At 38.2% G+C, this 22,127-nt stretch overlaps 1 protein-coding gene and 1 long non-coding RNA gene across 2 annotated transcripts; one reads left to right on the top strand and one right to left on the bottom strand.

Moving 5' to 3' along the window:
* Nucleotides 1-12,531: 12,531 nt before the first annotated feature.
* LOC149770058 (E3 ubiquitin-protein ligase TRIM45-like) lies at nt 12,532-13,605 on the bottom strand. The gene has a single exon (XM_089949464.1). The coding sequence runs from the start codon at nt 13,585-13,587 to the stop codon at nt 12,532-12,534; it is 1,056 nt and encodes a 351-aa protein (XP_089805590.1). The 5' UTR covers nt 13,588-13,605.
* Nucleotides 13,606-15,582: 1,977 nt separating this feature from the next.
* On the top strand, nt 15,583-21,885 carry LOC149770057 (uncharacterized). The gene is made up of 2 exons (XR_016418975.1): nt 15,583-15,675; nt 18,854-21,885. It is a non-coding gene; the product is annotated as an uncharacterized LOC149770057 (long non-coding RNA).
* The last annotated feature ends 242 nt before the right edge of the window (nt 21,886-22,127 follow it).

The raw sequence follows: 22,127 nt of genomic DNA, 5'->3' as shown, positions 1-22,127 counted from the left end.
AAGCAATTTAACATCACTTTGGCAAACGATCGCCTGCCTTCGTTTTTCTCGATGTGATCTAAAGTGATGCCTTCTTGTGCCCGGTATTTCTCTTTGAATGTCCTTTGGTCTTCGGGAGTGTGACACCAGGACGGATAGCCACTGGCTTCTTGCTTTAGTTTCAAAAAGGCATCCACGTGGTCTGCGAAAATGCCTTTCTGAGTGGGGTCACCCTTGTGGTATTGTTGTGTCTTGGGAAAGTGACAAATTTCGTACACTTCTAACAGTTGGTATCCCATGTCCAGAGCTTTGAACAATTCTACGCTGACCCAGGTTCCCGTCAAGGCCCGTTCTTCCTGGCTGTGCTGACAAGGTTGGTCTTGGTTGCACGTTTCGGCACAAGTACGACACAAGGGAAACATCAGTTTGCCTTGGCAATGGTGAGGTAAGACGGGATGGTATAGGTTCGTGGGAGGCAAAACTTTGCACTTGATGAAGCCTTCGTATTGTCTAATGTTTTTCGGGTCGATGTGTTCCGTCAACAATTGTGGGTGCCCTGCAGGAAAGCGACAATATTTGCACACGTAGGGATACAGCGAACACACGTCCAAGTATTTCATTTCTTCTCCTTTTTCTTCGTCGGCTTGGTACAGCAAACAGGTGGCATTGGTCCTTCCTCCGTACAAACTATCCCTCGGGTTCAGCGGGTCCATGAACTGGTAACTTTCCACAAGGTGTTTAAACTCGGAATCGGTTTTCAAACGGTGATCGTATTCGTGTTCCCACATTTCCACCACTTGGTATCCTTCCTGTTCTAACTTTAGGCGTCGCTGACAAGTGGCCTGGTACAAGTCTTCCATGGTTCGTTGTAAAAACTGATTTTTAGTGCCACGGTCAGGGTAACAGACGGGACATCCGTGAAATAAGCAACCGTTAAACTCGTACACGATCTTGGGGTTCTCTAAGACCCAGCCATCGACCGAATGCGTTCCGAAGGTCTTTTCGCCCCCTCCGTTGCGGGCATGCTGAATCCATTTGTCTTCCTTGTCGCACAAGTAATGTAACCAGCGAAGGGCTTTGACCGAGTATTGATGTTTGACAAAGTTGGTCGTTTGAGGACTGATGACAGCCACGGTGTTTTCAGGCATGAATCATTGTCGGTACACTAAGGAACACGCTTTCGCAATGGTGCAAGCTTCTTTCAAAGGATCGACCCCTCCGTGTTCCATGAACAGTTCTCGAAATTTTCCACAGCAACGTCGTAAAATGTCCACGTCGGAACGACAATACTTTAGCATTTCTTCCTGAAAATCGAAAGGGTCGGAGGCGTGAGCCTGGTACCAAGCGTAGAAAGCTTCTCGTTGTTCGGTACGCATGTTGTCGGGGTCATAGTCTTTAGCCTCAGGCAAATGGGGTAGAACGGCATGTTGATTGGCTTCCGTATTGAAAAAGTGTGGAAAGTACCCTTTAACCATTTCTTTCATTCCAAACGTTTTAGGCATTCGATTCAAAGGCATGGCCAAGTAACTCATCGAATCGTTAATCTGTACTTGTCCCACTTGCATGGAAATGATTTTGGCTCCGTTCCAAATGACTTTAGGACGTTCGGTGCCTTGTTCCGTATAGTACCTCAAAAGAAACTGTCCATCGTATCCAGATAAATTGTGAGCCATCACCGTGGCATGACGATGACAATCAATCTCCGTAACGTTCGATGTCCTCTTGGCTCCACGTCTTGTCGATGGGGCCTAAGACCCATAGGGCGAAATCGGCTAGCGTGTTCGGTCCCCAAAAGATTTTTTCACGCCCTCCAGGAATCTTACTGCAGTGAGGGCAATGACTGAAAATAGGTTCTTGAATGCATTTCTCGCACGCTCGATGAGCCACGCAGAAATTAGGAATGTGAATACCGGTCTCTTCCTTGCATTCAAAATCGAAAAAGATAAAATTGCCTTTCTTCTTGTGACCATCGTCCTCTTTCTCTGGTTGGGGTTGGTATTTTTGCACGTAACATTGGTGTTCCAAGTCCACGATGTGGTGACAAATGTGACATTTTTTCTTTCCTCGACATACGTGCGCCTTGGCATTATTGGTACGTATGCCTTGTCCACACATAGGGCACAATCTCAGCAGTTGACAAGCACATTTCTGCTGTGAACCTTGCGTCTTCAGATGTTGTTGGTAACAGGCAGGGTTGACAAACGTGCGCAGACAAGCAGGACAATGCACCGGTTCTTGCCCTTCGCTCAGACAGGGTGGAGAGGTCAAACATCCTGAGCATTTCGATCCGCAATGCTTGTGTTGCTCTCGATTTTTATAGCCATAGTCACATTTCTCACAGTAATAACTGTATCCCAGGAATGAAGTGATACTGGTAATGGTATCGAAATGGTCATCGTGATGATAAAGGTGAATGTATTTTCCATCCTTAAAGTCTTGGCCTCGAAACAACAGAGGCCCGCGCACTTCTTGAGGGTGCACTTTCAAGGTGTAGCGTGGAGCTAGGACATCTTGCAATTTTTGCATCTCAGGAATGCCGCAGGGTGTGTCTTTGGACAGGTCGGCTTGTCGTAACAGGAGTTCTGCTTCACTTCGTTGTTTGGCTCGGTCCGATTTTTGAATAGTTTTCCAGGTTCTTTTCCATTCTACCGTGTCGCTCTTGTTGGCATAGGTTCGTCCCACCACGATGGCACGGGCTAAACACATCTGATCTTGAGGGTTGTTAATTTGGACGAGGCTACGCTTAATGCTGCGAAGGTCGTCCACCAATAACATCTTTTTGCGTCCAGTCCCTTGAGGAGGAGAGACGTGGGTCATTTCCAGTGTGGCTTTTCCATCGGTGATGTCAAACTGGTCATTGGATTGTTGTACGTGTTGAATCTTGTCCATGACTTTGGAAGCGGTCAATTCTGCAAGGCTTCTAAACTCGATCCAAACAGGGGATTTCAAACCGTCGTGTTGTATGGAAAGTCTCAAGCGATCGTCTTCTTTGGGTTGACATTGTCGCTTGAGTGTGGTGAGTAAAGAATCCCACACCCTGGTGATGAACCCTTCTGCTTTCTCCATCGGTACTTCGGACTTGAAATCTTTAAACTTCACCCTGTATTTGTAAGCCGTGGTTCTAAATTTTCTAGAGGAGCGCTTTTCTGTCTCTCGAATGGAAGAGTACTTTTCAGGGTTAACTAAGAGTGGTGAACTTTATTTAGAGGGTTTGGATTCTGGTTCACTCATGTCCTCTTCAAAATCACTGGCATGAATTTGTGCCAAGACTTCAGCTCTGGTACGAGACGATAGATCACGTTTCTGCCTCTTACTTTCTTCTTCTTTCTTCTCAAATGAATTGGATCGTTTCATCTTGAGTGTAAAACGTCAAATGACTAAAGTTTAAACACCATGGGCTACTTTATAGTCATGGCAGACCAGCGTATATAAAGGGTGTGTGTCTTGTCCTTTCACTATTCATTTCACTCTCAACCGAGTAGAACGATGGAAGAGACTACCCAAATCGAACGTTTCATCAAAGCTTTGCGATGGGTCATTAGAAAATTTTCTTCAGACCAGCCTTCGGACTACTCTCCTTCCTTGCGAGATAAAAGTGAAGATACTTGCTATATCTGTCAAAAGAAAGGGCATTGGTCTTCAGAGTGTCCAGACCGTCAAAAAAGAAAAAAAGAGTTTAGAAAAGACAAAAGTCAAGATACCTGTTATCATTGTAAAGAAAAAGGACATTGCTCTCCAGATTGCCCAAAAAAGAAAGAAGAGGAGTCAGAAGAAGAGAGGGATTCTTCAGAGAAAGAAGAAGAAGAGGAAGAAGAAAAGGAAGAAAGCAGACAGGTGAAGAAAAAGAAACAGGAAAAGAAAAGAAGAAGAAGGGAAGAAAGTGAGGAGGAAGAAGAGGAAAAGCCTGTGAAGAAATTTAAAAAACAGAGAGAGTAAATAATGAGACAGAAGAAGTCAATGAACTTTTTAAGAGTGTTTTGTTGTGAATTGTGAATTGAATTGTAAATATTGACAAAATAATAAATTAATTATAAAAGGTAAGTGTCTTTGGATTTTTGATTTTAAAATAAGAACCTACACTCACGCACTCATACACAGACACGTACGATAGGGGTAAAATGTTTTTTTTTTTTTTTTTTTGAGTTATTGGCAATTGAAATTGTATCTCTTTTCGAGAGACGTGGGTGGCCCTGAAAAGGGCCTTTTTTTTGGTGCAGGGGTGAGTTTAAGCAATCGACTTTAACTGTCTTAAGCCTTTGCCACGGCCGAGGCCTGCTTCTGATGATGATTTGGTTGAAATCACTAAAGGTGGTACGGTAGGCTTAGTCACAGGGCTGGAGTGTTTAGCTCGGGAAGGTCGTATTCTCTTCGGTCGTGATAAAGAAGTCAGATACATTTGTTTCAGACTTCTTAACTCCGCTAAAATGTCCAACAGTACCGTGACGGTTTGACTTTCACCCTCTTGTTTCTTTGCTGCTTCTTCTTCTTCTTGCTGTTTTTTTTTTTTCTTACCTCTTCTTCTTGCTGCTGTTGCTGTAGAAGAAAAGCTTGTTCTGCTTCCTTTTGCTGCTGCATAAATTTCTCCAATTCTTATTTCTGTCTCTGTCTAAAATTCTCCACGTGTGGTAATAATGGTGATGAAGGTTCTGGAACAAATTCTTGCGAGGTAAGAAAATCCATAAAATCCCAATTCGCCTCTTCTGAAAGTAAGTCCGGGTTCCCTTGTGAAGTCTCCACCGTCGGTGCACCCCAATGGATCATTTTCTGAGTTTCCGTCATGTTGAAAAACTATCGCATGGATTGACTGCACACAGGCGATAGCGAATCTATATAGACAATGTGACGTCACAGACTGCTGTCTGCGGATTGGATGTGGGCTGGCTGAATTTTGTTACGCGTGTTTGGATTGGTCAACGAACTCAATCCGTTTCAATCCTTTCTGTCCCTATAAATAAGCGCAGTTCAGTGCAATCACTCACCTGTTCTCGCAGCCTCAAGATGTGGACCACAGTCGAATCATCAACCCTTGTTTCTTCAATGATTTTCAGGACGGACATACTAATGTATGTCCGATCCAAGTGGATCGTTGTCCACAGGTCAGACACCAGTCTGTGGATACGAAGAGTTTATGTGGAGAGACAATGATGTCTCAAGAGGACTCTGATTTATGGTCCTGCAGTAAGACGCAGCTTGAGGACAAGAAGATGCCGCAGATGCCCTTTATGTTAATGAATACATTAACATAAACCCAAAGGCCCTTTTCAGGGCCACTCCAATTTCTCGAAAAGAAATCTACTTTCAATTGCCTACCCCAATTTATAGTGTGTGTGTGTGTGTGTGTGTGTGTGTGTGTGTTGTCCCTAGACAGTCCCACGATTTATTCCCATGTTAATTTTCCCTTGTCGCTCAACAAGTCCAAGACCTTCTGTAATGCTAATTTCCCTTGTCGCCAAAGTGCCGGAACAGTTTTCCCCATATTAAATTTCCATTGTCGCCAAAGTGCCAGGACAGTTTTCCCCATGTTAAATTTCCATTGTTGCCAAAGTGCCGGGACCCTGTTTTTAATGCTAAGTCCCATTGTCGCCACGGTGCCCCACATTACTTCTAACGGAGTCGCGGTGAGTGAGACGTACCAAGCATTTTCATACATCTTCTGTGATTTTATTGGACATGCCTGGCCAAACGATAATATCTTTCGCACGTTATAATGCCCTGTTTATTTCCAGATGACCAGTTGGCTCATGTGGTATCATCTCCTGCCGGATATCTTTAGGTACAATTAACTTTTGACCTGTGAAAATTAAGTCATCTTCTACAGAGAGCTCATCCCTGTGATTCCACAACTTCTGCACATCTGGACTGCAGTCAGCGTGTGAACTAGACCATCCCTGAGTTATAGTCTTTATCAAAGTTTGCATTTGTGGGTCAAGTTTGATAACGCTCTTCAGACCTTCTAACCGTCGATCTGCGACAAACAGGTGTTGTTTGATCGTATGTACCTGAAGGTCGAGTCCTTAGATCAATGTTAAGTATGTGTCAGGAAGTGATTGTCTTGATTAATAACTAATGGGCAAATCTTTCCCTCGCACATTATGCACTTTAATATCGTACTGCTGAAGCTGCAACATCATGTGTTGAAGGGATGGAGGGGCTGCTGAAAGGGGCTTCCTCATAATCGACTATAACGGCTTGTTATCTAAGTGCACCCTAACTGGTCTAGCAAAAACAATTGATGAAAACGGTTACAGCCAAATAGTATTGCCAGCATTTATTTTGCTATCTGAGAATACCCTATTTTAGTTTGTGTTAGGATTTTGAATGCGAATGCTATGGGGTAACAGTCTTTCATAATGCATGCCCCAATCCCATATTTGGAAGCGTCTAATTCGAGCGTTAATGGCTTGGTCGAGTCAAAGTAAACCAGCACAGGGTGTCGCGTAATTATATTCTTGACCTCTTGAAATGCCTTCGTCTAAGGTTCTTACCATAAAAAGTCCACGTCTTTCTTCAAGAGGGCGCGTAAAAGGCTTGTAACCTCTGTTAAATTTTGGCGTTAACTATTCTAATACATTTTCTAATTTGGACCTCTTTTCCGGAGCATCAAGTTTACGAATAGCCTCAGCCTTGTTTTGATTCGGTGTTAAACCTGACGAGTTTATTGTATGGCTAAAGAAAGATGCTTACGTTACGCCTATTACGCATTTGTCTGGGCTGAGACGCATACCCTCTGAACGTGCACCTACACGTGTCAACATGTCATGTTCCTTGCGAAAGCATCCTCCCACCAATATGTCCTCTACTATACACGCGACAGTTGGTAAGCCCTCAACAAGTTAATCCATTATCATTTGAAATATATCTTGTGAACTTTTTATCCCAAAGGTAACCTAAGTTATGGGTACCGTCCGAAAGGTGTACTGAATGTAGGTATGTAGATCCGTCTTCAAGTTTCACACTCTCGTAGTCATGTGTACAGTCTAACGTGCTGAAGTACTTGGCATCGGTTAGCTTAGTTGCGATATCATCAATTGTCAGCATATAATAGTGGGACTTAAGGATTGAATCGTTTAACGCCTTTGGGTCTAGGCTAATATACAATTTATCCGATAACGGTTTCTCTGTTATTACAAGGGAGTTGACCCAATCGATGTGTTCATTAATCCTTTCAATATTTTTTGCACTCTTCCATTCTTGTGCGTTCTTCTTAAGCTTTGACTTTAGTGCTTCTGGTACCCTTCGTTACTACTGGTATTGCATCGGGTTTAAAATGCAGCTTGCACTCACCGGGAAACAGACTTATTCCATAAAATAGGTCACTGTACATAATTGTAACAGATGATTTATGTAAGCCAGACTCATTATATATAGCCTGTGTGAGCTGAACTAGCTGTAATTCATGTAACGTTTGAAGAAAAATTATAGCTGCGGCCTGACTATCTACAACGTAAAAATATGCTTTTACAGTTTTGCCGTTGTGAGAGCAGGGATGCATTATCTTGCCCATCAATGAGATCAAACCCACTGTGTTCAATACAAGCCTACTGTCGGGAGGTATTAAGGGTCTTTAATACTGAGCGTTTAGTAAGACCCTAGTGGAATAATGTTTACTTTTGACCCTGTTTCTATTTTAAATTTATATGGGATTTGGGAAGGACCAATACGTAATTGGACAAATGCACGGTATGGAGATGAGATATATGAATGCCTTACAGTATATATGTAAAATTCATTGTCATTATGTGTATTCTTTTAAAATCAAATCATTGGTCACTGTTCGATATATTTTGCACAGTTTTGGACCTGCACATTTTTGAAGAATGATTAAGTTTGCCACACTCTCATTAAGTCATACCTCTAGCCGGACACTGCGAGTTGTTCGACAGGCGATTCCTATTTCCACAATTCCCACATGTGAACTGCTTGGGACTTGCACTTTTGTGATGTTCGTTCTGATGCGTCTGCGTTGACGTCAGGGATTGTTGCCAGTTATATCCCCATAGGCTTGTTTCAAACACGTATCTGCATTATGTTTCTCCTTTTATCGACAGTGTCCACATCCTTGTTTGGAGTGCCATTTGAAATCGACATTGATTTCAATTGCTGCCGACAATATTCAAAGCTTTGGACGTTCTGGATAGCTTTGTCTAATGTCAACTTGTCTCCTTCATTAATCAGTTTTTCTCATACTCTCTGACCGATGCCCCAAATACAAATCTACTCTTATCATATCATCGGCATCACGAAATATGCATTCTCTAGCTTTAAGTCTAAGCCGTGTGACGTAGGAATCAATTGATTCCGCCCCTTGCATTTCGCTATTGAAACGATACCGCGCAAATATGGGGTTTTACTTTGCTTGCACTTGCGCCTTGAAACGGTCATATAATGTTTGGAGCTTCTTCGTATCTTCATTTGAATTACCAGTCCACGTTCGGTAGACGTCTCTCTCTTTTTCTCCAACCCACAACGAAAAGTAAGACACCTTTTCGGCTGCTGTTTTTTCTTTAAGCGGTCCATTAAAAATCAGCGCGATATGTAGTTTAAACTTTTCCCACTGTTTCGGCAAGTTCATAGCCTCCTACTCCATGACTGGTGGCGGAATACTGCCTAAATCCTTGGCTGATTTTTTCAAATCTTAACTAATGTTCCCACTTCTACTTTATGCGCAACTCAAAGTTAATGCACAAATCCAACTTAATTTATGACACCATGTTGTATTTCTTGTCATGAGCTATCTCAGATGAGAAGTATATATTGGAAAAGACGCAAGCGTGTTGAGTCCAAGACTTTATTTGTTATTGTGACTCATATGTAGTTCATTCGTCAAGTCGATGAGGACCACATTAGTCATCCAGTGTTTGTATCGGGAACAAATGGTATGTGGGTGCGTAGGTGTCCGACGATGCCGATGTACGCCCTGAATGTTTTGTGCCATTGTAGACATGGGATGGTAGCAATGCTGATCGTGGGGTTACTGGCTCGGGAGTTCCTGGCCTGCCTCATCTGTTCTGCAATGACTGTATTGTTGGCCTCGCACGCTACAGCACCTTTAGTGATGGAAGAGCGCCACACGACCCTGTCCTGGGTAGTATGCTCCCACGTGTCATAACTAATGCCAAAGTTCTTCAATGACAACTTTAGCGTGTCCTTTTATCGTTTTGTATGGCCTCCTTTGTTGCGTTGTCCTTGAACATGCTTGTAATAAAAGAGTGGGTTTTCTTTTGGAATCAGGTGGTCTGACATGCGAGCTACATGGCCTGCCCATCGCAACGGTGATTGCGTCTAGACAATGTATATTCTGGGAAGGCGTTCTTGGACATGGACCTCATTATCCATGATCGTGTCTTGCCACTTCTTTGCATGGCACTGGTACACTGTCCAGGTTTCGCAGGCGTACAATAACAGTAAGTACTATCGCTGTGTACACCTTCAACTTTGTCTGAAGACTAATGCCTCTTACATTCCAGACCTTGACTTGTAGGCTGCCCAATGCCAAGCTGGCCTTCGCAATCATGGCATTAACTTCGTCATCCATAACCACATTCCGGGACAGCGTGCTGCCAAGATATGTGAACCTGTTCAATGCGCACAGTTTGGAGCCGTTGACTGTGATTTTTGGCTCAGCATACGGGTTTCCTGGGGCTGACTGATACATTATTTCAGTCCTCTTTGTGTTGATCGTAGGGCTTAAATCTGTGCAAACATCAGAGAACATTTCGACGTTGTATTGCATGTCAGCTTCAGCGTTGAGGGCACAGTCATCATGAAATAGCAAGTCTCTGTTGATATCTGTTGTGACCTTAGTTTTTGATTGGAGCATCCAGAGATTGAACAGTTTGCCATCAATTTGGTATATGATGCTGATTCCCACGTCAGCATCTCTAAAGGTATCAGTGAGCTTGGCTGAGAACATGAGACTGAAAAGTGTCGCCGCCAGTACACAGCGTCCGTTTGACACTGGAAATGGATCTGATGTCTCACCATTATTCCGGACTCCAGCTTCCATGCCATCGTGGAATTGCTGCACCATGGTGATCAATCTCCTTAGGCATCCGTACTTGTCCATGATCTTCCACAAGCCCTCTCTGGTAACAGTGTCGAAGGCCTTGATCAGGTCGACATAAGACGAGAAATGGTCAGTTTTCCGTTCTAAGATTTTCTCTTGTAACTGCCTAGCAGAGAACACCATGTCGATGATTCCACGCTCCTGTCGGAATCCACACTGGCTTTCTGGTAGGAGTCCATGGTCAAAGTGCGATGTTAGATGGTTGAAAAGAATCATGGCGACTATCTTGGCTGCGATCGAGAGCAAAGATATACCTTATTAGTTGTCAGAAGCCTGGAGATTTCCTTGGCGTTTATACAAGTGTATAATAGTAGCATCCATGAGTTACTGTGGGATAGTCTCGTTTTGCCACATGATATGAAACACCTGAAGGAGATTTTCAGTCAGAGCTGTACCGCCTTCCTTGTAAATATCTGCTGCGAATGAGTTTGAGCCAGAAGCCGTGTCACTAGAGAGCAGACATATTACTTTCTGTGTCTCTAACATGGTTGGTGGGTTATCCAGTAATTCACTGACTGGCACTTGGGGCAGACGATGAAAGGCTTCATCTCTGATGGATGTTGGGTGGTTCAGGGCATGGTTGAAGTACTCAGTCCACCTTTCTATGATCTTCTCTTTGTCTATAATCAATGTGTTCTCATCCACACTGTGGAGAGGGGATGATCTTGATAATGATGGGCCATAAACTTCATTCCGCGCATCATAAAACCTCTTCATATCATGATTCACAGCATGCCTTTGGATATCATCAGCTTTGTAACCGAATCTGCCGAATCCAGTCTCCACATGCTTGGGTAGTCAAGCCCTGACTCACCTTTTCCTTAAAACCCGTTGGCCAGTCGAAGCGGTGTACCGGGGTGTCCATGCTTAGCATGTTACAGCTAATTGGAGCCACAGGTGAGAGCTGGGTGCACCTGGGGATCAAAGGTGGGCGAGGTACCCCAAAGAAGGCACGACTGTTCCCTCACCAGAAGTACTACCCCTCCAATACACTCCCGTACAACCCAAGTGACTCATATAAACAATCGAAAAAGGGGATCCCTAACAGCGCATGCGTATATAATTTGGATAAAGATGTACACATGATGTAGACTGTATAGTCCATTTCAATAATACAACAAACACGGCACAAAATATATAAATGATGATGTATGGTTGACTTTTCGCTATACAATCCTAAACATATTCAATAGAATATAGGATACTGACAATACAATAAATCATCGACAAAGCTGTTGTTTTTGTGTCTAAGAAATGTTTGAATGTGTGTCTGTACCTACAAACATTACAGTCTGGACACGTATATAAGCTAAATAATTCAAATTATTGTTGCAGAGGCCATGACATGTCAGCTAAAACATAGCTGACTTGATTACAATTTCCTCGTGGTACATTAATGTTAATCGATCATCAAATTTAAAGTCCAGACTAAGAAACAGGTTACATAATTGCATTTCTTATGTTCTTGACCAATATCCTGCACGCCGGGTCACATTATATATCTGGGGAAAAGTTTTCTGTCAGCATCTCAATAAAGATTGCAATGATATGGACCGGATAACCAATAAGAAAACAGACAAACAGAAGGATGGACAATGCCCTAACACAGCATGCCCGTCTTGAAACGAGTACGATAATTCAGTGCTCGATAAAGGTCACTATGTACACGTACTGACTTTGTCTTTCTGGCATTTTGTGTTATTTTTTTTAACCTGAAAATAAATATACAATCTGCAATAGATTTCACAATTTCCTGTTTTGTTCGCATCAGAAACATGACAATAAGAACTAGTAGATCCAAAAATGGTGTTCTTCTGTACTGTCCAATTAAAACGCTTCTCCCAAAATACAAAACAGAAATAGGATCTTTATCTATGTGTAGATTCATCTACGTTTAGGTTAAGTAAGTACTTATCAATATCATCTATTTTAAGTGATTTATTTATATTTGCAGTTTTACATCTTCCTTACAACGCAATGCTCAATAACGTTTGTTATGAGTCACAGAAATGAAGCCTCATCCATTTAAGCGCCATGGCTATATCCGGCTTAAATTAATTAGAAAACAAAAAGTTGAATGGCATGTGAATGTGGTTCTTTTTTATACCTGCATGTTTAATAACACGTTTTACTCCTATCATTCGTCAGTGTTTGGATATAGTGTTGCATAACATTCCTTTGATTATCTTTCTTGCCAAAAAAAACTTTAGTTTCTTGATCTGTTGGAAAGAGTACATCTATATTATTTAAATACCAGAGAAAATTGAAGGTTATGGTCACTAAGTAAAGGTTCGCAGGTTTCACAGGTTTGGAGTGTCCAAGACTAGAATGTACAGGTCCAGGACTTACAGAGACATCTGTGTTCAGTAACTTTACCAATGATATAAGGCGGTCAACCTTTCTGTTGGAATTACACAACTAATTATGCAATAAAGGAATTAATGAAATATTTATATTTTTACAAAATACAGCGGTTGCAATTTCCACTAAATGATACTTACCAGGCTCATCTCGGTTGAATCTCGCATCATTCCGATCAAGGCAATGAGTTCTCTAACCTTGATTTCAACTGGAAGAAACAAGTCTTTCTCCATGCGTGTCATGGGCTTTTGAACAGTTTCTGATGCTGCCGCTGAAAGTAATTGCTCAAGATCTGGACCTTTCTTTATTACATCTATGTCTGTTCCTTGATCAATTATCTGTCTGGCATTGTCATTTGCAGTATAACACGTTTGCAATTCCCCTTTCAAATCTCTTTTGACAGCTGCATTTTGTTGTCTCAGGTCCTTATAAACATTTTGTATTTTGTTTTTCATTTTTGCTACTTCTTGATCAATTACTTTAATCAACTGTAAACGCTGATCCTCAAGAGCTTTTATTTCTTTCTTCTCTGCGTCATCAATTTTCCTTTCAAGAGCTTCTGCCTCTTGCTCAGAAACAGTTATACGTCTCACCTTGTCTGAGCACTTGTTCATCTTGATCTGTACGGTCTTCTTCACTTCAGCTGCAGCATCAGATACGGTTTCTGTAGCATGGTTTTCGTGCTTAATTGCTTTGCACAGAACGCAAATAAGTGCTTTACAGTCTTTGCAGACAAGCCTGATTTCATCTTCTGGGTGCTGATCACAAAATATTCGTTGCCTTATTCTACCTTTCATTTCAGGCTCCAAGGTTCCCAAATCACTTATTTTGTGATTTCGGCTCATTTTCGATTTTTCGTGAACATAGCAACATGTTTGACACAGATTCTCCTCACAGTCCAAACATCTACTGCATGCCACGCTTTTTGGACCACAAATATCACAAGAAAATTTCTCACCTGAGTCACTATCAACGTAAAAGTTTCCTTGAAAGGAGGACACCCCTCCAGCAGGTAATTCTACACTTTTCCTGCACATGGGGCAATCAAATCGACCGTTACTAAGGTTAGCCCGTACATAATCCTCCAGACACTTGTAACAGAAACTATGGTGACAGGGTATTAGTTTAGGATTCTTGAAACTCTCCATACAAATACTGCATTCTTGTCGTCTCGCTGCCATTTTGGAGTCACTTTCGTTTTGTTTAACCAATACAAATATGGTTACGTCGGTTTCAGCCAAGCGCATGCTCAGTCTAACTAAAGTTTTATATTAGCCTATTATTCCTATATATAATTTAATACAATGCAAACTTAAACCTTAGAGAAGAACTTAAATAAGTTTGCTTCCTTGTTTTCTCGTTACAATTAACGTCATAACATTTTACAAATTAAAGAAGTATGACCTAGAATTTTACAGTTCGACATAATGACCTAGATTATATCCAAGTCAGTCACAAACCATGTGCAATCAAAATAGCTTCGCAAAGGATATTACATTTGTAGGCTGGTTACTAGTCGGTTGTGTGTGTGTTTCAATCCAGTGAAGATCGTACATGTTTTATACATGGGCTCGTATCGTTGCTTGCGATTTATTTACAAACAATACATCTGCTATATAATTCTACAAGGGATAACACTACTCTCTCTTCTCAAGGGACCTATGCAACAATAAACGCTGATGTTCGAAAATACACTCTCCGTCGCGTAAATTTTAGATTCTGGACCACGACCTGACGGAAATGGCCATGGGATGTTCCCATCGAGAGAAGGTTACCGATGCGTGTAATGGCTGGTACCCTGACTGTCGACTGCTTTTTATTACCATAGTCAGGTGGTTGCCATACAAACATTATTATCATGTGACAAAACAAAATGGCGGATCATGGAGTCCAGGTAGTGTGATAGCTATTGAATATGCCAAATGTTATTTCTCTAATGCCAGGATTTTACAACACAGTCAGATACCACAACCGGTTTTTATAAACACTGTTCTAAAAACATACAAGTGATAAAAAAACATTATTTATGTCATTTTTGGCAAAATATCTATTGTGAGTCGGATTGGATGCACCGTCTTGAGTATTCACTTAAGATAAATTGTCCTATTTAACGGAAATCGGATTTAATATTCTGATTATACGGTAAATATTACTGTGGAATGTGACCTGACACGGTATACGAACCAATACTCTATAATGTTTGTGAAATAGATAATAAAAGTCGTAGTTAGTCGAAAATTGGTCCTGAACACACGCTTAGTTTAGATATATTTGCTCCACATAAAAAATCTTAAGTTAGTGATAGTCAAGTTCTGTTCGAAACACACACACACACACAAACGGTGGATAATTTAATTCAGAATTAAAGTTGAAAGTATATTTGTTGAGTAGAAATAAAACAGTTATGACATGATTTTTTAGCTGACATCCTAATTGCTCTCATAAAGGAATGTCTTTATGGAACTTTTAAACTTTTGTAAAAAAATGTATGCGGCATTTACCACACAGGAGGGGTAAAGGTGTTACAGCAGTGTACCACATAGGAATAGTTAAGGTGTTGCTATTGTAGTTTTTTATACAGCGTCTACCACATAGGTCAGTAGTTAAGGTGTTGCTCTTGTTTTATTTTATATAGCATCTACCACATAGGAGTAGTTAAGGGGATGCTTTGATTTCCCATCTGTGGGCAGGATAGAGGTGTCTTTTTTAATTTAATTTTGTTTTAAACTGAAAACACGTCAAAGACAATGTCTTTTCCAAATATTTTAAATTCTGAATTATTGGTATAATAATGAATCATAAACTAAATATACATCATGTGAGACTCACTGTTTCTGTAATTTGATGTGGAAATAAGTTCTGGTTGTAGTTTTGATAACAAAATAGTATATAGGTAAGTAGTATGAAGATCATTGTCTTGGACTTGACACAGGTTGAAAATATTTACATCTATAATTTTATATTACTTGCATATTGTAATTTTGCTGTTATAATGAAGGAAGAAATTAAGTCTTTAATTTCATGATAGTTGTTACTTTTTGTCTTTATTTTTTGGTCTTGTCCTATTAGCAGAGGAATTAATGACCATGATATAAAAAGCAGATGTACTTTATACAGCATGCCATAAAATTTACCCAGGTATAATTTATACATTTATTATTTTGCAGATAGTGGATCTTTTGCCAAGTTTTCTTACATATACCATATCACAAATATTAGCCATCATCTACTGGCAAGAGCCGTGAACAAGAATCCAAACACGAAATTATGTAAGTAATGGTATCTTGTATATATTAGGGGAATATATCTGAATTCATGTGTAAAATTCTCAAACTGACAAAAATATTCCAAGAACGGGATTAATTAAGTCTCTTTTTCATGGTCTTAGTTTATGATTTTTGTCAGGAATAAAACTTAGTCTGGAGATGACTAGGATAATCAGACTGATAAATATAAATACTTTATTTGTATAGTTACTATTAAATTCAGATTAAGTATTTATCATATAATCAGACTGATATTTATAATTGTGACAATTCAGTATAAAATGATCTCATTAGATATGAAAATTGACATTAAATATAATAAAGATTGATATTACATACCAGCCAAGTTTACTTTCAACCAAACATGTACATGTACTGATCTCCAGACAAAGCTAAAATATTCTGCTTCCTTTTTCACAATTGCAAGTAATTTTTGTTCTTTTTTTTCTATGATGTTAAATTTCCTATGATATTATACCAGTTGTATTTGAGAAAATTACAATATTCCTTACATATTTTACATATTGTATCAGCCTTCCATTTGGTTGACAAGCTGTGTTCCTCAACATCTCCTACAAGTAACAGTATTAATTCAAATTACTAAACAAAGCTTTTACATTGATATTGCATTAACATTGATATTGCATTAACATTGATATTGCATTTACATTGATATTGCATTAACATTGATATTGCATTAACATTGATATTGCATTAACATTGCATTAACATTGATATTGCATTAACATTGATATTGCATTAACATTGATATTGCATTAACATTGATATTGCATTAACATTGATATTGATATTGCATTAACATTGATATTACATTAACATTGATACTGCATTAACATTGATACTGCATTAACATTGATATTGCATTAACATTGATATTGCATTAACATTGATACTGCATTAACATTGATATTGCATTAACATTGATATTACATTGATATTGCATTAACATTGATATTGCATTAACATTGATATTGCATTAACATTGATATTGATATTGCATTAACATTGATATTGCATTAACATTGATATTGCATTAACATTGATATTGATATTGCATTAACATTGATATTACATTAACATTGATACTGCATTAACATTGACACTGCATTAACATTGATATTGCATTAACATTGATATTGCATTAACATTGATATTACATTAACATTGATATTGCATTAACATTGATATTGCATTAACATTGATATTGCATTAACATTGATATTGATATTGCATTAACATTGATATTACATTAACATTGATACTGCATTAACATTGATATTGCATTAACATTGATATTGATATTGCATTAACATTGATATTACATTAACATTGATACTGCATTAACATTGATATTGCATTAACATTGATATTGCATTAACATTGATATTGCTATTGCATTAACATTGATATTGCATTAACATTGATACTGCATTAACATTGATATTGCATTAACATTGATATTGATATTGCATTAACATTGATATTACATTAACATTGATACTGCATTAACATTGATATTGCATTAACATTGATATTGCATTAACATTGATATTGCATTAACATTGATTTTACATTAAGATTGATATTGCATTAACATTGCTATTGCATTAACATTGATATTGCATTAATATTGATATTGCATTAACATTGATATTGCGTTAACATTGATATTGCATTAACATTGATATTACATTAACATTGATATTGCATTAACATTGATATTGCATTAACATTGATATTACATTAACATTGATATTGCATTAACATTGATATTGCATTAACATTGATATTACATTAACATTGATACTGCATTAACACTGATATTGCATTAACATTGATATTGCTGTGCAAAATAAGTTGTTCATGTACATTATATTTAGTTTCATAAGTCACCAATTATTCAATTCAATTTGGTCTGTTAAAACTATAAAATATAGTAATGTTCTCAGTCTATATCACTGGACAATATTTAGTCTTCCTCCGCCAAACAGTCATCATCTGCTTGAAAAACTCTGAGCAGAAATAACATTTGTTCTTGCTAGCAGATGAGATTCACAACTGTGACCCCCTCCCCCCAATGTGTTTGTGTGTGTTACAGTGTGTGATGTATGTATGTGTGTATTTATTATTTGTTTCTATATCTTGTTATAGGTTATAGGGAAACCTGCCACAATATATGAAGTAAGGGATTGGAAATGATTGTTTCAAAATCTAAAATATATTGTAACCTGTTCCATGTTCCAGTCTCAAAGCTGGTTTGCAGATTCACCAAAGCCAGATATGTAATATAACTTTTGGGATTTCACTTAACATACTTGGGTCATACTTCAGGGTATTGAAGGTGGGAAGGGCTGCCCCTGTTTACCAACAGTTGTGAATTGTTGTTGTCTCCTCCATAACTACCTGACCCCATGAGATATTTAAATGAATCATTCTGTTTATATTGGTAGTACATGGATGATCAAGGTCAGGGTCACTAGACAAGGGGTCAATTGCACTTTCAGATGCAAAATGTTTGAAATATTCAGAGTTGAGTAAAATCAAATGGTGTGCATTCATGTCATTGGAATATATCTCTTGTTTAATGTACTGTTTTGCAGATTCATGGGTTTGAAGTACCTGTATTTTTTTCCAGATACTGTACATTAATACAATAATACTTAATAATAATAATAGTTGTTTGCTGGCTGTGGAGTCTTAAATAGAATTCAACCATCACTGACTTATAATAGACCATTCTTGCCAGTGGTATTACAGACACTTAATCTCATAAAATCCCATATTGGGGACTTTTTCTAACAATATAGAGTACCTGGGTTGGCTTAACTATGTGCATATTTATGTTTTAATAGTATCCTTTGTCTTTATAATTAGTAAAAGCATTACCATGTTTTCAGGTTAATGACTCATATAGTACAGTACTGTATTACTTTTAGGACACAAACACTGCAACAGTTATCAACACCCTTTAGTAAGCACAACACCATATAGTGAGTACAACACCATATAGTGAGTTCAATGCCATATAGTGAGTACAACACCATAATGTGAGTACAACACCATATTGTGAGTACAACACTGTATAGTAAGTACAACACCATATAGTGAGTACATAGGTTGAAATCTCAGTAGTCATTTATTGAATATACATGTTTTTCAGGTGCAACGTACAAACTCTAGTATGCAAGAGTAAAAGAGCTGTTTGGATTTATAACAAGCAAGGACAAAGTCACAATTAGTGACAAGGACAATGTGAAAGCATTATCTGTGGAATATCCACACAGACAGATGCAGTATTGCATATTCTAGTGATAAGTAGACCATGAAGGCATTATCTATAGAATATCCACACAGACAGATCCAGTATTTCATATTCTAATGACAAGGAGACCAAAAAGGCATTATCTGTGGAATATATCCACACAGACAGATCCAGTATTGCATATTCTAGTGATAAGTAGACCATGAAGGCATTATCTATAGAATATCCTCACAGACAGATCCAGTATTTCATATTCTAATGACAAGGAGACCAAGAAGGCATTATCTGTGGAATATCCACACAGACAAATCCAGTATTTCATATTCTAGTGACAAGGAGACCAAGAAGGCATTATCTGTGGAATAGCCACACAGACAAATCCAGTATTGCATATTCTAGTGATAAGGAGACCATGAAGGCATTATCTGTGGAATATCCACACAGACAGATCCGGTATTGAATATTCTAATGACAAGAAGATGTTACTATTTATACGGAAGAATTGTTAACCAGTCTCATAATTAGGAACACTCAATAATGAAAGTAGCACTTGATTGATTTAGGACAGAAAGGATAACATGTGTTTCATGCACATGTAAATAAAAAAAATGTTCATATGGTGTTCTCCACACAGAAGCATACACCAAGGATAGTTGTGCATGGAACTATATAGGTCTGATCATCAGCACCCAGAAATGTTAAGTTATTGAATTTTGAATATCAAGTTGTTTCCATGTGTTTAAAATGGAAGTTGAATTATTACCGTGAGTCTTAAAGAAAACTCACTTGCTATTGAGTACAATGTCATGACTTCCATGACTAGTGTTATAGTATATATATATATATATATTGTTTCCTTTTATTTATCATGCAGCAGAAATCAAAAAGAAGACTCTCTGCATTGGAAAAGAAAGAGTCATGGAGTTCTGGAAAAATGGCAAAAGTAAGGAAGGTGCTGGAGAATAGCTGCATGAGTTAATATGAGGAAGGGGCAGATGGTGGGCATCCTTTGTGGGAATCCAGTACATTTACAAAATTGAAGGAGATATTGGACCAAAATTAGATTGTCATGTTCAATAATATGCAAGAGGCTCCTGTTAAAAAGAACCTGGAGTGTCAAAAAGGTCAAAGAAACCCCTGATGTCCCAAAAGAATGAAAGTAGATAATCGCTAAAAGCATTCAGGGGGATGATGATGACAGTGTCAAATTATAGGTCTGCTAAACATTGGGGAGAGGAGGATTTTTTCTTATATAATTATGATGTACATTGGGGATTTTCCCTTGCATAATTATGCTGTACATTGTGGATTTTCCCTTACAGAATTATGCTGTACACTGGGGATTTTCATTTACATAATTATGCTGTACATTGGGGATTTTCCCTTACATAATTATGCTGTACATTGGGGATTTTCCCTTACATAATTATGCTGTACATTAGGGATTTTCCTTTACATAATTATGCTGTACATTGGGGATTTTCCCTTACATAATTATTCTGTACATTGGGGATTTGTTCTTGTATAATTATGCTGTACATTGGGGATTTTCCCTTACATACTTATTCTGTACATTGGGGATTTTTTCTTATATAATTATGCTGTACATTGGGGATTTTCCCTTACAGAAGCATGCTGTACATTGGGGATTTTCCCTTACAGAATTATGCTGTACATTGGGAATTTTCCCTTACAGAATTATACTGTACAATAGCCTGTGCATGAAGAAAATGAACTGAACTTGAACTTTATGCATCCATGATAACTACTTGTGTATTTTCATCTCTGTGACTAATGATTAGCTCATGAACATTTTTCTTGCTTATTTTTGGATTTGCCTACTATTGCATATATCTGACCCGATTTAACATTCATGACATGGGTATTGTTTTCACTTTAGGGAGCATGGGTATTGTTTTCACTTTAGGGTGCATGGGTATTTTTTTCACTTTAGGATGCATGGGTATTGTTTTCACTTTAAGGTGCATGGGTATTTTTTTCACTTCAGGGTGCATTGACAGTTTAGGATATGAAATTGTCCCCTTGACTTCTTGCTCACAGTAGGTAATACATGATAATTTGTTACTTTTTCTCCTTTTTTATGCATTTCTTTAAGCTTCTTTGCATGAATAATGATTTATAAAATGGTAACATAATTTCTTTATATATATTTTTAACGAAATTTAAAGCATTTTTCTTAGAACTTCTAATTTCATTAATGAAATCTTTGTTAGAATGATTATATATAACAACACTAAATGCTGACAAAAAATAAACTTGCTAGACATTTATGGATGCATATGTGAATAATTTGATTATGTTTGTTGTTATATATGTTGTCTAAAACACAGATAATTTGATTTCTCTGAATCAAAAATATTTATATTGAGTGTTTATATCTGTCTCTATATTATGATACTCATTTCCATCCAACACAATCTTGTTAAGACAATTAGACCCTGAGGTTTTCATGGACTGCCATGAATGTTGCTAAATATATGGTCATGATTGGAAGACAACCATGTCTACAAATCACTTTACTCCCCATTGTTTTAGGAGGACCTGTTCCTTTTGTCCTACTGCTGAATGTAGTGCAGAACAAAATCTCATTGTGAATGCAAGTTGTCATGCCTTTTTATGGACTGTGCTTAAACTTGGTTCATATGATACACTCATCATTCATTAATGCACATATTGAGAAATCTTGGTCCTTCCTTAATTTATGGAAGAGTTATTGCCCTTATTTACTTATAGCATGATGCAGTGTATGTCACAATATTTTAATGAAACTACTATTGCAAATTTTACTGGATTTCTATAAAACTTTACATGTACAATGTTGGTCATCGGAAGACATGTCTAATTATTGTATTCACAAAATTTTCACAAGAGTTATCCTCTGTTTTGGTAATAAACATTTCCATCAACTATATTTGCATATATACTACACAATGCTTGTATATTGTAGGTATTAATTAGAGAAGTATTCCTTTTTGATGATGGTGTGCAAATCTTATTTTGCAATAAATGTGGTTAGAGCATCCACCTTTGTTGGCAGAGGTCACAGGTTTGAAGCCAGTTTTGTCATACCAAATACATAAAAATGGTATTAGCAGCTGCCTCGCTTTGCACTCAGTGTTAAGAGGTTAATGTTAGGACTGGTGACACTTGC

Source organism: Sinohyriopsis cumingii, unplaced genomic scaffold, assembly GCF_028554795.1.
Source record: "Sinohyriopsis cumingii isolate HCF-2022 unplaced genomic scaffold, ASM2855479v2 utg002801l, whole genome shotgun sequence".
Taxonomy (NCBI): Eukaryota; Metazoa; Mollusca; class Bivalvia; order Unionida; family Unionidae; genus Sinohyriopsis; species Sinohyriopsis cumingii.
The sequence above is the reverse complement of the archived record's forward strand: the minus strand, read 5'-3'. Positions and strand labels throughout refer to the sequence as shown.

What these genes read in the sequence shown, in the direction of transcription:
- LOC149770058 (XM_089949464.1), bottom strand. Translation starts at nt 13,587, where the DNA reads ATGGCAGCGAGACGACAAGAATGCAGTATTTGTATGGAGAGTTTCAAG.